This window comes from Macrobrachium nipponense, chromosome 6, assembly GCF_015104395.2.
Source record: "Macrobrachium nipponense isolate FS-2020 chromosome 6, ASM1510439v2, whole genome shotgun sequence".
Classification (NCBI taxonomy): domain Eukaryota; kingdom Metazoa; phylum Arthropoda; class Malacostraca; order Decapoda; family Palaemonidae; genus Macrobrachium; species Macrobrachium nipponense.
Window position 1 is genome coordinate 74,397,085 of NC_061108.1, and position 15,784 is coordinate 74,412,868.

Consider the following 15,784-nt stretch of genomic DNA (forward strand, 5'->3'; position numbering starts at 1 on the left):
CCTAATTTTCCTACACAAGGCCCTACACTACACAGGCAGTCCCCAGTTATTGGTGGGGGTACCATTCTCGGCAGGGTGCGGTGAAGCGAAAACTGCCAGTTATTGATTTATGGCATTTATGGCACCGATAACCAGTTAACGGCACCAATAACTGGTTAATGGAGCCTCCATTAGGTATGTTATGGCGCTGATAACCAGAACTCTATGCGTTACGTAAAACCGGATTGCTATTAATCGAGTCCGCCAATAACTGGGAACTGCCTACAACAAACCTTTCACTTACTCGATTTGCGATAATATCATCAGTAAAACATATGCTCTGCATTTGCCATGAAGATTTAACAGAAATACTGCACATATATTACAACAAGTATTTGTAAGGATAAAAAATAAGGCACTTCTAGATAAAAGATATATCATATGACCTTTTAAGGAATGAAAAGCATAGATTTCATTCTACATTAAAATTTGGAACTTCTATGAACGTCTATTTTAAAGCCAAAATGGCAATTTGTCGAAAATTGCATTTTTCCTAACTATACAAACCTGAGGTCCTTTACACTAGGAAGATTACTTTAGCAGCAGCTGGAACGGTTGTAAGCTTCGAACAAGGGGTTAAGTAGTTAACTGCTTGTCCACCAGTGCGCGCGCCGCGTGACTGGGAGGCGAGGAATCACTTTTGCTTTAGGCCCAGGAAAACGCAGAGTGAGGGGTGGCATGAGGTGGGACTATGTGTAAAGGACCTCAGGTTTGTATAGTTAGGAAAAATGCATTTTTCGATAAATTGCCATTTGTTCCGACACGTTATACAAACCATCGGTCCTTTACATTAGGAAGACTCACTTATTGGTGGGAGGACCTGAGTCTTAAAGAACAGACTGGTGTTTGTCCAACCTTGGATACCCTCCCTGGTCGTAAGAGCAGAGGGAGGGATCCTAGCCTCTGCCCAATTGATCGGGGTGTGTACCGCAGGATCAATGGTCAGACCTCTGGACCCAAGTACTAAGAGAGAGGCAAGTGTATCTCTTAGAACTAGCAAGCAAGAACTTTGTTCCTGTTGCAAGAGGCAACATAAAGTTATGGGTTTGTCTCTTGTTGGCATCCACTTCCCCCCCCTTGTAGGAGGAAGTGGAGGATATTTACACCTATCCCTAATGAAAGGGATAGACTGGAGCTCTGTCGGGTAGCTTACCTGCATCTTTTCCTCTTCCAGCATGGTGACGACCAAGACCCTCTGCCCACAGGTAGAGGGAGAGAAAGATGGGGGAAGAGAAGCCAGTCACACTCTCATTCACCACATTCATTCCTTCAATCGCACCAAGGAATTGATGCTGTTCTGCCTGCTAGGGTGCTGAGTAAGTTTACACGTGTTGAGCAGCCACCACAGGTCCCAAGGAAAAGGTATCGAAGGGTTTGTGGGCAATATCCCGAAGGTAGAAGGAGGTAAAGGTGGTCTGGTTGGACCAGACCCCAGCCTTCAGGACCTGCGCCACGAGAAGTTCTTGCGGAACGCCATTGACGGGGCAATGCCTCTGACTTCGTGGGCTCTCGGACGAGGGGGACGGGTGTCGTCACTACCATCAGTTTCGTACGCCCTCCTGATCACCTCACGTAGCCAGAAAGAAAGTGTGTTCTTGGATACTTCTTTCTTTGGAACCCCAGTGCTAACAAAGAGGCGTCGACACTCAGGCCTGAGGTGCCGAGTTCTCTTCAGATAGCGCCGTAGCACCCTCACAGGACAAAGCAGCATCTCATCCATATCGTTGTCGGTGAAATCCATTAAGGAGGGGATTGTGAAAGACTCGAACCTGTCGTAGGGATCGACGGATTCTGAGTCTTAGCCACGAAGTTCGGGACGAAATCGAGCGTCACAGATCCCCATCCTCTGGAATGCTTAACATCATAAGAAAGACCATGAAGTTCTCCTACTCTCTTCGCCAATGCCAGGACCAGCAAGAAGAGGGTCTTGAGTTTCAGATCCCTGTCTGACGACTCTCGGAGTGGCTCGAATGGTCTATGAGTCAAACTCCTAAGGACGAGAGTCACGTCCCACGCAGGGGGCCTGAGTTCCCTGGGTGGGCAAGACCTTTCGAAGCTCCTCATAAGCAAGGAGATCTCGAACGAATCCGAGATGTCCAATCCCCTCAGTTTCAGGACCAGAGCCAGGGCGGATCTGTATCCTTTGACTGTGGGGACTGAGAGGAGCTTCTCTCGGCAAAGAAAGATGAGGAAATCAGCTATCTGCTGAAGACGGCCCACTGCAGAGGACTGCCTGACGTGTCCAGCCATCTCTATTGCTGCGCTGCGAGAAAAGCCTCTCTTTCGCAAGAGATGGTGGATAACAGCCAGCCGTGAAGTTGAAGGGACTGGACTGCCTGGTGGTACCGTTCCACATGCTGAGCGAGAAGGTTGAGCCAGGGGGGAATCTCTCTTGGTGCCTCCACTAGAAGAGCCAGCAGATCCAGATACCAGACGGCTTGCGGCCACCTGGGGGCCACCAGGATCATCCTGAGATTCGGGGTGACCAGCGCTCGACTGATCACCTTGCGAATCAGGCAGAATGGAGGAAAGGCGTACGCGAAGAGGTTGTTCCAGGGCTGTTGAAGTGCGTCCTCTGCAGCTGCCCATGGGTCCGGCACGGCTGAAAAGAAAACCTGAAGTTTTCTGTTGTGCCGGATGGCGAACAGTTCGACGACTGGACGCCCCCACAGGTTGAAGAGCCTTTACACCACGTCTGGGTGTAGTGACCATTCGGTCCCTATCACCTGATCCCGACGGCTGAGCTTGTCTGCTACTACATTCCTCTTGCCTGGAATGTAGCGTGCTGACAGGTCTATAGAGTGAGCGATGGCCCACTCGTGCACCTGCATTGTCAACTGGTGCAACGGGAGAGACGTCAGTCCCCCCTGTTTGTTGACATATGCCACTACTGTGGTGTTGTCGCACATCAACACCACCGAGTGTCCCACCAAGCGGTCCTGGAACTCTTGGAGAGCGTAAAACGCCGCCTTGAGTTCCAAGACATTGATGTGAAGGTGCTTGTCGTGATGGTCCCACACACCTGCAGCCAGCAACTCCAGGTGTGCGCCCCATCCCTCGGTGGATGCGTCTGAAAACAGCAACATATCCGGGGGGGGGAGTGCTGAGAGGCACTCCCTTTAAGAGGTTCCTGTCGTCCAGCCACCAAGCGAGATCCCGTCTCACCTCCTCCGTGAGAGCCACGGGGAAGTACGGCGGGTCCTGAGCCTGTGACCAACTCTCCTTTAGTCTCCACTGAAGAGACCGCAGGTGAAGACGCCCGTGAGGGACTAACTTCTCAAGTGATGACAGGTGGCCGATCACGACTTGCCATTGCTGAGCAGGCTGCTTCTGTCGAGACAGAAACCGGATGGCTGCCTCCCTGAACCTGCTGATCCGCTAGTCTGCGGGGAAGACTTGCTCTGCTACCGTATCGATCAGCATGCCCAGGTACTTCATCCTCTGCTTGGGTTCGAGATTGGACTTCTCGAAGTTTACCACGATCCCCAGATCGTGGCAGAACCTGAGAAGTCGATCCCTGTCCTGCAGCAACTGCGAGCGGGAGCTCGCCAGGACTAGCCAATCGTCGAGATACCTCAGAAGACGTATCCCGTGCGAGTGGGCCCAAGCAGACACCAGAGTGAACACTCGCGTGAACACCTGTGGGGCGGTTGAGAGACCGAAACAAAGTGCCCTGAACTGGTACACCGTCCCGTCGAGGATGAAGCGGAGGTACTTCCTGGAGGACTGATGAATGGGTATCTGGAAATACGCATCCTTCAGGTCCACTGAAAGCATGAAATCGCTCCCCCTGATGGAATCGAGCACGGAACGTGCCGTTTCCATCTTGAACCGAGTCTGGCGAATGAAACGGTTCAGGGGAGAGAGATCTATCACCGGGCGCCAGCCCCCCGACGACTTCTCCACCAGGAAAAGGCGGCTGTAGAAGCCCAGTGATTGGTCTCTGATGATTTCTACAGCTCCTTTGCTCAGCATGGTCTGGATCTCCTGTCGAAGAGCGATGTCCTTTGCAGATCCTTTGACATACGTCAGGGGTTGGACCGAGTTGGAAGTGAGGGGTGGCCGAGATTCGAAGGGTAGTAAATATCCCTCCTGAAGGACGTCTACTACCCAGGTCTCGGCGCCATAGCGCTGCCATGTTGCCCAATGGCTCGTCAGGCACCCCTCCACTTTCGGCAGCAGGTGAGGGGGAATGCCATCCATAGCATTTCCCACCTTTCTTCGACTTCTTCCCTGCAGATCCTCACGAGGAGGAGGGCTGGAAGGAGGGCTGATGAGAGCCCCCCTCGCAGAGGAGGAAGACAGAGTCTTTCCTAAGGTTTAGACAAAGCAGCCATCTTAGCCCCCGAGGAAGCGCTAGCCACACTCTTTGGTTTGGCCGCAGTTCGAGGCTGCCCAGCCGCCTTCGAAACTGCCTGGTGGAGAAGACGGTCACTGTCGTCAGTGCGCCGTCTCTCTACCGCAGCGTCCACCATCTCGTCTGGGAAGAGAGAGGAGTAACTCCGGACCGGTCCGTTGCGTAGCCCGAGTGCCGCCTCACACCCAGCCCCCCTGGATACTCGTGTCAGGACAGCGTCCCTACGATGAAGTACCAGGTTGGCCCACAGGTTAGCCGTCTGGTGGGCTAGGTAGGAGATGGCCCTACCTCCAGACTGGCAGAGCCTCCTGAAAGCCGGGTCTTCCTCAAGGGCAGAGCCCCAGAAGTTGGCCGCGACTTTCGACACTGTGAGGGACCAGAAGGGCTCGGAAGGTGGGAGCGGCGATCCCTCCCCGAGGTCGTTGTGCTGACGAATCAGCGCAATAACCTCGGCAAAGTTCCTCTGGATCTCGGGGGTAACAGCGTCTCGAGGAGTAGGACCATCCAGTCCCTCCAACAAGGCCGACTCCCAGGATCCTCCTCCTTCAGGAGGAACAGCAACCGACACCTCTCAGTCTCCTCCTGTCACTTGCGCGTAAGTCCTGGTCGATCCTAGGACCGAACCAGGCGTGTACTGCATCGTGACGGGATCACGAGGAGCGCACCCCTCGTGATCGCTCCTGGGTGTCTCGCCCCTCCCGGTGTAACCCGAGGAGGTTGAAGGCACTGGAGAGGAAGACCTGACGCTCCCTCCACGCTCACCGGCAGGAACGGTGGGCTTGGAGGGCTGCAGGTGATCCCCAACCCGCGGTGGGGATTGAGCTGCAGGCCTGGTCGCGCCGCTTGCCTGGGGCGAGCGGCTGGACTAAGCACAGCGGCACCGGTCCTGTGCGTCAGACGAGCTGCTGCCACTCTCCCTACCCGACTGGTCCCTGTGGGAGCGTCGGTCAGGGGAGCGGCAATGCTCGCTGTCGCAGCTGGACCGGTGCGTGGGCTCGCGATGCGTCCAGCCGCTGGCGCCAGCCGAGGCTGGTGCTAGTGGCCGGGGGGACCTCTTCCCTGCCTCAGCCTGTGGCCAGTCAGCGACCGTCACGTCTACCCTGGGTACCGGCAGGTCGCTACGAGAGCGGCCGCTGGCCTGGCGAGAGTCACCTGAGCGGCTCTCACCAGCCTTCTGCTCTGTGCCGCGGTCCTGGCGCCGAGCGAACTCTGGCGCCAAAACTTTGGCTGCACGGTCTCCCAAGGGAGAGCGTACACTCGGGATCTCTCGCGAACGAGAGGCCGAGCCGGATCCTTGCACTGCCGCTAACACCAGGCGAGGAAAAACCGGTCGAAACCGGTGCTCCTCTGGTCCCCGCCTTCCTCTTCCTCGCGGAAGGGGAGGCGGGCCCCGCTCCCGAAGGAGCAGGAGGACCAGCAGAAGGACCCCCCGTCCCACAGAGGTGAGACGGGCCCTTAGAAGTTCCCGAAGGAGACTTCTTGGGGGGGGGGGGGGAGGCAACCTTCTTCTTCTTCGGCTTGTGGGCCTTAGAAGTCGAAGATGAAGAGGCAGCAGCAGACGATGAAGAAGACGACGAAGACGACACCTTCCTCCTCTTCTTCCTCTTCTTCGTCAGCTCGCGCAGGACAGTTGTCAGGTCCTCCATCCAGGCCGGAGTCAGGGCTATTGCCGAAGCAACACGGCCCGACTGCACCTGTCCGGAAGGACCTGGGACTGGAGAAGACACACCGTGGGCAGGACCAGCATGGACAGGGGCAGGAACAGCAGGAGCAACAGGAACAGCAACCATCTCCGTAGCGGCAGGAACATCGGCAGCGGCAGACACAGCAGGGGCAGCCAAGCCATCAGCAGGGACCAGATCATCGGCAGGTACGGCAGGTACGGCCGGTGCAACCATCATCCTATCAGTAGTATCGGCAGCCAGCGGGAACCTGGGTACTGGCGGCCAGTCCAGGGGCGAGCTCTTAGGACAGCGGAAGTCTGGGGCAGGCAACACGAAGAACCCAGGTGGCGGCAGCATACCCCCCCTCGGTACAGCGGCGACCGGCCCTTGTACAGCAGCAGACGGCGTCACCGACACAGCATGGGGAGTGTAGACCAAGTGAGGGGGAGCAGCATAAGCGGGCGTGGAGATCTTGGTGGTAGTAGTGGTGACTGCTCCATGGGTCACCGCCCCAGACCCCGCCAGACGCTGCAGCAGCCCCTGGATGCTACGCACGCCCTGCAGCCCCAGCGCAGCCCACACCTGTCCAAGGTCGTCACACACGGAAGTCTTACCTGCAGGAGCAAGAGTCGGGTTAGATAGAGGGGGTTCCCTCACGCACGGGGGGAGAAGTGCCCCACCCCGAACGCACGGAAGACCCCGAATACAGCTGAACATCCAGGTAACGGGCTCCCTCCTCTACACTCGACCGATCGAGAGAGGAGAAGGACTCCGAAACCCTCACTGAAGGGGAAGGCAGCAAACGCGGGAGCTGAGCGGGAGGAAGGAAAGAAGAAGTATCCGTAACCAGGGGAGTCGCAGGAGAACTTCCCGACGACTCCCTGGCCGGCCTTCTCTTCCTCCTCCCCTCGTACAGCCCCCACTGCGCCTCGGACCAATTCACACAAACATCACAAGTATTAGACCGAGAGCAATCACGCCCTCGGCATCGTGAACATAATTCATGTGGGTCAACCTCCAAAAATGAGGGGAATGCCCCACATCGGCGCCCATCCACTCCAGGACAAACTCTACATGAGGTGGTAGGGCGCGGAGATTTCTCATCACTTTGATCCATCACAATGAATGCAAAAACAAATGAAAAAGAGATACAGTACTTACAATCACTTTTTCACACTATCAGAAAAACCAGATTAAGATACACAAACAATCCAAAGCGAACGACGATCAGCGGGCAGAGAGCGCGACGAACACGTCCGCATCCAGCACGGCCGAAAGCAAAAGTGATTCCTCGCCTCCCAGTCGCGCGGCACGTGCACTGGCGGACAAGCACTTAACTACTTAACCCCTTGTTCGAAGCTTACGACCGTTCCAGCTGCCGCTAAAGTAATCTTCCTAGTGTAAAGGACCGATGGTTTGTATAACGTATCGGAACAAATATAATACATAGAATATGATTACAAATTAACACTACTTGGTACCACTTTAAGAGAAATATTTGGTCATCAATTAATATAAAAGGTACCACTAAAAGAGAAATACTTGGTCATCAATTAATATAAAATAGTTACTATCTACATCAGTCATAATACACAACAAGTATTACACATTTCTACTAAATACCTTTTCTCTACTACTACTGCTACTATTGTACAATACCCCTGAAAGCATTAAACATAAAACACCCTCAAGACTCATACCAGGTTAGTTATAGAAGGGCAATCAAAGATGAACCATGAAATATGTGCAACAATTTATTAAGGTATCAATACAGTTTGCAACATATCAAAAAATCATTCTAGTACTGTGCATATATATCTACAGAAATATTACTGTGGACCCAAATATCATTCCAGTGCTACACATAAAATATCTAACAAAATATTATTATGGACGAAGATAAACAGGAATGATAGGAATTACACTGCTCAACATATAATATTAACATGAAACATTTTAAAATACTAATACTGGTAAATGGCAACTGTCATACTATGAGAACTGTTGCTTCAAGGATGCATTTTCTTTCTTGACCTGTGTTAAGTCAGTCTTTAGTTGCTCCAAAGTTTCTTCTACCTTTTTATCTTTCTCCAAGTCAACCTGAAAATTAAGTAGAGGCATGACTATCATGAGCAGCTATACGTCTTTTTCACATGTATAAGGTTGCATCCAACCATTTTCTTTAAAAATAATGAATTTTAAAAATTTCAATTTCTATTTTTTGTAAAATACAAACCATTCTATTCTAAATAATATGTATTTGGTACTAATGTAATGCCCAGGTAGGAAAGAAATAGCATTACCAATATGTATATGGTACTAATGTAATACCAAGGTAGGAAAGAAATAGCATTAGCAATACAATTTCAATCTAATGCTTTGGGATACTTAGTTGGAGAATGCTACAGGTGATCGTAAGTTTGCAGTAAAAACTCAATGCTTTTTCCTTTGTCAATTAGTCAAGCACAGGGAAAACAAGTCAAGGCTAAATAATATAGTTCTTGCTATGCACTTCATCATAGATTCTGATGAGTCTCTGTCATTCAATTTCCACAACTGTTACAAAGGTAACTGCAGAGTAAATGAACTGACCTACCTGGTATTTTATTGACTGAATTTACTCTTGCTGCAAAGTCAATTAAGAGAAACACTGATAATCCACAGAATGACCAGTGGTTCAATATCAATCCACAAAGAAAAATAACTATTTAAAGAAATCTGTTGACAAATTTTAGCTGTTATGACTGACTCTTCCAGTATGTGGGAAGGTGACATGATATTGCACAAGAACATTAATGCCTGTACAGGGACACCCCTATAGCCCCTAAATTAATATGAGACAGTTGAGTAGAAGGAACTCTCAAAATACTAACAATGCCCACGTATGGTATGTACTCTTGATGTTCCTAAATCAACTACGTACTGTACTACAGTGTTATAACAGAAACCATTTCCAGTACTTCTTAAGTTCAAGGGATAAATACACACACACACACATGGACTACAACGTCATACTGTTTACATCAATGGCTTCTCCAAATGGAATACATCCTAAGTCATCTCTGAATGGTCCAAGAGAAAGCCCATTCAGCCAGTTCAGGTTGCAAAGGAGAAAAGTCACTTACATTGTTATATTTTTTTTAATTGCTTTGCATTTATTTCACATATATCATACAATATACAGAATAATGCACACTTCTTTGTAAATAACCACTAATTCTCTCTGTGCATTTGAGTATTTTCTACATTAAAATCTTTTGCCCTTTGAACCTTTCTCCCTACTGAAATTTGACAAGAAAATGCAAAGCTAGCTAAATTACAATACCATATCCATAAGATAACTTTTGTTATTTCTGTTAACTTGAATGTTATGTACAGTGTTGTATGCATTTGGAGTTACTGGTCACCAATGCAGGACAGTATACACGAATTCTGTCAGTAGGTGATTGTCTTACAGCAGATACAAAGCCTGCTTATATTTCTGGCAAATTAATGCTCAAATGTGACACAACATGATTCTTTTTATTATTCAAAATTTCAGACTCAATGTAATGGTTGCCAAGTAAGGTCACACTTTCTTTATTTTCAGTGTCATATATCATATACTGTATGTTATACAGGCAGTCCCTGGGTTACAACGGGGGTTCCGTTTCTTGAGACGCATTGTAACCCGAAAATTGTTGTAAGCCAGAACATCATAAAAAATCCTAAGAAAACCTTACTTTTAATGCTTAGGGTGCATTCAAAACTATGTAAACTGCATTCTTATTGCATTTTTCATCAAAAACACCTTCAAATATTGATTATTTTGTATTTTTGATGTCATATTTCTTCTGCCAGTTGAGCGTTGTAGGCGCCATAACCCTGAAGTAATTTCTGATGAATATAATTATAAGCGCCTTAACCTCGGAATGTCGTAAGCCAAACCCGTCGTAACCCGGGGACTGCCTGTGTTTTTTATTTGTGTGTTTTTTTTTAACTGATGGTTGTTAAGCGGATGTGATGAGCTATGACATTCTTTGAAACATAGATGTCATCATTTTGACTCTCCGTGGAAACAGAGATCTTAAAATGACAGATTCAGCGTTAGCTCTGAAAATGATGACGCAATCACCTTGGTGGCACCTAGTGGAAGTCACTGCCTAAGCATAACAGACCTAGTCCTACGTCCATGCAAAGGTGGAAGCAAGAATCTTGTTTTGAGTAGATTTTATGGGCGTGATAACGAGCTGTTATGACGTCACGTTCTCTTCCAGTGTAATGAATCTATGACGACATTATGGGAAGTGTCTCGTGAGTGAATTCGTGCTTGCGTACGTACGAGCTGTTCCCCTACATAATGGGAGAGTAAGATAACTAAGATGGAGAACTATACGAAGTCGGCAAAGCACAAAGCACCGAGATGGCCATCTTTAAGTTGCATTTTACTTAGTGCGTGTGCTCTTGTTTGTTTGAATGGGTAAAAATACTTTTAAGCCCAAGTGTGGCTTTGTCCTTTTATATTTTAAACCTTTATTTCAGAGATGTCCTTTTCCATATGACTTTTTGATTTATGTCAATTTGGTTAGTTTGCCATTTCTTTAAGTGGAATTCTTCTTTATTCTAGACGTTTCTGGTCCTGGAAAACCAGGAAGTATGAAGTTTCCCCTAATTGAGTGGTGTTACTTATAAGACAGAATTATGGCATCTCTAGTTGCCTATTTTATGACTAAACTAATGTTAGTTATTGTAGAGAAAGAGGTGGACGGGTTTTATTCGATCCCCAAGGGATAATGGTAATGAATTATTTGGATTTTGAATTTTGACTTATTCAGTACAACATTTTGTCTTCTTTGACAATTTGATTGATTTAGTTAATCCTTTTTTCTTAAATAAATGTATTTTTGTAGTTCACGAGACTGATTTAGTTACCTTCGGTAATTATGTGAGATCGGTTGAATTGATTGAGAGAGAGAGAGAGAGAGAGAGAGAGAGAGAGAGAGAGGAGGAGGAGAGGGAAGGATAGGAAGAGAGAGAGAGAGAGAGACGAATGTCACTTCAGTGCCTTGCTACTGTAAGGTCATTGCTACCAATATATATTTTTATATTTCTTTTGAGACTCTGTATAGAGGTTGGAACCTCGGTAACAGATTTGTGGCAGACAGGAATATGAACCATTTACACCTATTGAGAAATTGGTGGCAGCTTGAAAAGGCTGTTTTCAGTTACGTTTCTGGAGAGACTGGTTATGAAAATGAATTAGGTTTTCAAATATCAGGTGACAAGTGATAGGAATTAACCGTTATTCTGGTACTAAGAAGAAGAGTTTAATTAGGGTCAGCATTTTTGCTGCTGTGAGATGCATTCAAGTATGTCACTCAGTTGATATCTGAGTGCGTGTGTTCACCAATGCTCGCTGCTCGAGGTGTGTAGTGTGGTGTTCCCAGCAGTTCTTTCACTGAAGGCGTGAGTTACAATCTTTTTTTTTTGTGCCTTTATGTTTTTTTCCTCTCACTCTCTCTTTGTGTGTGAATCATTTTGGGTTTAAAGAGACAGTTCTGATCACCATAATTTTTCTTCCCCCACAGAAGCAGCAAGTGTTAAGTTTTTTAAGATTTGTTGATCTTAGCACGTATTTAACAGCAACGTATTTCTTTTTTGGGGGGAAATACATACATATGCATGTAACTGTGGCCAAATTCTTGGACATTTGGGAGTCTGTTCTCACTTGTGCCATTAGTGGAAGAATAAAATCCATGAAAAGCTGATGATATCTTTTTAAGGTTTTCAGGTTTATTTTTTTTTTTAACTAAAATCTTTATGGAATTAAAAACTAAAGATTCAAGTACCCCTGGACCCTTTGATGGTGGTGAATCAGCACAGTTAATGACTGCTGGAACCTCCCCTGACAACCCTCCTCTGGAACACTCCAAAAAACCTTCCAGTGTAATTACACTGAAACCCTATGCTCCAGTACTGAGCAAAGGGAAATTTAGTAAAAATTTAGTATCTGAAATAGGACCTGGAATGCTTGAAAACTCGTATGATAAATATTTTACTTTTAATTTAGAAGACTCTGATTTGTGACATTTTCAATGTATATAAAGATATCGCGAAGTGCTGTGGCCAAGAGACTAAGATTTCTTCTGAGGGGCGAGGAAAGCTGACAGTGAAATCTGCCTCGGCAAAAGAAAGTGACAAGCTAAAATCATTATCTCACCTTGGAGGAATTAAAGTGAAGTGTGCAGTGCATGCTTTCTGGGCTCAGCTCGTGTCGCTGCGCGAAATATCCTTTAATCTATTATTTCTAGGGTAAATGTACTAACACATACCAGAGAATAAATAAAATAAAGAAAAAGGTCAGTATAACTGACTCGCTCACCCTCCAAGAGGGTGTCGGTATGAACACTAGGCGAGTGAGACCACTACCACGAGCCAAATACCAATAGAAATCTCCCACAACAAAAACCCTCCATGAGGAGAGCCGACCCACAGAGTGAGCAGCTCGTACTACTACTACTCCATCCCATGCTGCCGACTGCTGCGCCTCTGGTGGCCATCCTTTTAAGTTAGCGCACACGAGTCACTTGTGCTATTTTTCTCTCTGTGTTTTTTGTGCCCTTTCGTTGGATTTATCTATAATGGAGCGTGCAGCTATTGCAGCAGCTAAGTTAAGTACTCAGTATTTATAGTTAGTTGGTTCTTTCCGGCCCTCAGTCAGTATTTGCCGTTTTTTAGGTATAAATACGAACTCGGGGTCGGAAGCATGGCAGCATGGTTCTGCCGCGTGGTGGGTTCGTTCTCGGTCTCCCATACCTAGAACATCCCCTTATCTATGTCCTTTTTTTTAACGCTCTATATTAATTATCCGTTTTACTTAGGGAGGGTACTGTCTACTCAGGTTTGTCATGCATGCATGTCTTTTACCTTATGTAGGCTTCTTCTTTCCAGACCCTAGTCCCGGCTCTTAGTATCGGCCTCTGACTAGCTTTGAGTGGTAGACTTTCCTTCGGGTTAGTCGTACACTCCTGGATTTTTTCTCCTACTATATTCTTTTCTTTCTTTTATTTTATTTAATTATACCATGTATTTTGTTATGGTTAGGTTAGTTAGGCGTCTGGCTTAGCCTAGGTCCTGGCTCATCGAGCCTATGCTACCGCTCATCAGTTCGGGTTGCTTCCCTATAGCATCTCTCTGATCAGTCGGTTTTGGCCCAGTGGGTCTCCATGCTACCGCTTTTCAGTTCAGTTGCTTCCCGATAGCATCTCTCTGATCAGTTGGTTGGTCCTAGGCTTAGTTATCTTATTTTGTCTTACCGTCTTGTGGTCACTACGCGATCACGAGACAGGCCAACGACGTCCTGCCCAGTCCCCTTTCCCCCCTCCTCCCGCTCTTCCTTTGAGTCGGGGGAGGGTGGGTCGGTCTGCCCACGCTCGCTCCACATACCCGAGCATGCTTCCCTCTCTCCCCCTCAGGCGGAGGGGCCAGGGAGACGGGACAGACCCAGACTGGACGCGACCTCTCCGGCTCATCGGTCCGGCCCGGTGGTAATGTGGTGGGGGGTACTGGCCTTTCCCCCCATCCGTTGCTTCCTTGTCGCTCCGGTTCGCTCGAGCCTGTATGTCTCCTCGCTCTTCCCGACCTTACTAGGACTCCTTTCCTGATCGGAGTCCTAGCATCCAGCGGGAAGATGTTAGTCCACCCAGTAGAGTGGACCGGAACATACAGTGGGTCCCTGCTAACCTTTCCGTATTGCTGAGTTACTACACTCCGCTACGCACTGGACTTGTTCCGGTTCGTTTGAGTTTTAGGTTTAAGTGTTATTAGATTAACTATAAGTTTATCTTAAGTACCTTAAACCTTCCCCCCCCCCCCCCCCCCCTCCCTTACATGTCTTACCGGATATCTCCGGGATTATAGCCTATTCAGGCGATGCAGGGGGGGGTTATGCCAAATTTTTTTCCGAGCTCCGGCATGCAACGGAGTTCTTCTGTCCTTTAGCCTGTAAGTGTTATTCTTTAAGATACTCATGTGTCTTCCCACTTACAGGCCACCAACTGTGAGCATCCGGGATGCGCCGCCACACTTCAGGACCCATGTGGACACGAAGTTTGCCGGTCCCATGCTCCATGCGCGACTCTGCACGGGGACATCCAGGTCTGGTACCATGAGACGTGTACCATATGTTACGATCTGGTGAGCCAGCTTTTAGAAGGGGTGAGTATTCCATCTCCGGTAGCTGCTCCGCTTCTGTTTTAGTGCTTAAGTTTTCATCATCCACTTTAACTTAAGGCATCTAAGTTTAAGTTATATTTTAAGTTTAGTTTTAAGTGATTCTGAAATCTAATCTAATCTTCGCCCTCTCTTCCGGCGCCGGCAGTGAAAGATACCGCTCTGGCAACCCTGCGGGCCTGGGTCGGCGGTTTTGGGAAGAACGCCGCCAAGGGTATGCCCTACATCTTGGAGAAGCGGTTGGCGCTGTTAATCTTCCCCGGAGGCAAGGCGACAGGATACGTCGACCCAGTAGAGGCGGCCCCTACTATCGCCTTCATCCAACAACAGCTGGCTGCCTCATTAACTGACCAAGACCAGGATATCTCCACGGACGTCGCGACTTTAGATATTAATGTGGAACCTATGGTAGGTGTAGACGACCTGTTGGTCGAGGTAGGTAGGGTGGACACCCAAGGGTCACCCTTGGGTGTGACTGTTTCTTCTACTCCTGCAACCTCTCCATCCTTCCAAGGCTTTACAGGTGATGAATTATATACTCCTCCTGAAGCTTCGGTTAGACCTAAGGTCAAGGGTCAAGCAGTGAAATCCTTGACTAAGACGTCGTCGTCGGCTAAGAAGTCGACTTCGGCGTCATCCTCCTCACGTAAGTCTCCGGCTGGGAATCCCGGTAGACAGACAGGTCTAAAGCTTCTAGCTCCGGCTCTAAGTCCTCGAGGAGTAAATCCTCCAGAGAGAGATCTCGCACCCCGGCAGAGTCACCAGTTCCGCTACCCTTGGTTCCGATTCAGAGCCACCCTCCACCTCCGCAGCAGCTCCGGCCTTGGACTCCAATGCTGGCCTGTTGCAACAGGTGGGCGACCTGGTTGGGTCCCTAAAGAGTAGCATGGAACAAATGATCTCTCGTCTGTCGGATAGGATTACTTCCCAGGACTCCATTATAGCCGGACTGAGAGAAGCCCCTCTAACCTCTCCTTCACTTTCCAATACGAGTGGAACTCAGCTTCCTCCGTATGACTCGCTACCTCCGTTCTCGATGAACAATCCATGGAGAGTAGCGTCATACGCCCCCTTCCAAGACGGTCTCATTTCCATACCGGAATTCGGAACTCGAAGGATAGAGGACTTCGAGTTCTTCCCGGAAGACCTCCAGCCTCCGTTCATAGGCTACGCAAGGCTTACAGCTTCAGCCATGGTTCGGGATGATAGGGTACCAAAGGAGACAGTCCTCTATTCACGAGACCAGGCTCAGAGAGAATGGCTCAGATGTTTAGAGGACATGGATTGTTCTAATACCAGGATACAACCTTTCAAGAGTCCCTTTACCATTTTCACAATGGATGAGAGTACCCCGCTCCCGTTCCTAACAAAGATCGCGAGGTCTACCATCCCAGCGGCCCAGAAGGGGGAACCCATGCCTCAATTGAAGGAAGCAGATCCCACATCTCCGTTGCTCCCCTCAGCCGGAGAATTGTGGGAGGACTTGCCAAACACCTTCTCAGCTGGCAAACTC

General features: G+C 48.5%; 1 protein-coding gene across 4 annotated transcripts in view; it reads right to left on the reverse strand.

Annotated features, from left to right (window-relative positions):
- Window positions 1-15,784, reverse strand: part of LOC135216346 (coiled-coil domain-containing protein 22-like) — a 394,256-nt gene that overhangs the window by 79,125 nt on the left and 299,347 nt on the right. For 3 of the 4 annotated variants that reach the window (XM_064251575.1, XM_064251573.1, XM_064251574.1), the window contains exon 11: window positions 8,054-8,160. In XM_064251575.1, the coding sequence (XP_064107645.1) occupies window positions 8,054-8,160 (107 nt within the window). Of the gene's footprint in view, window positions 1-7,801; window positions 8,161-15,784 lie in introns of those variants that run through there. The other variant, XM_064251572.1, reaches the window with a different exon arrangement.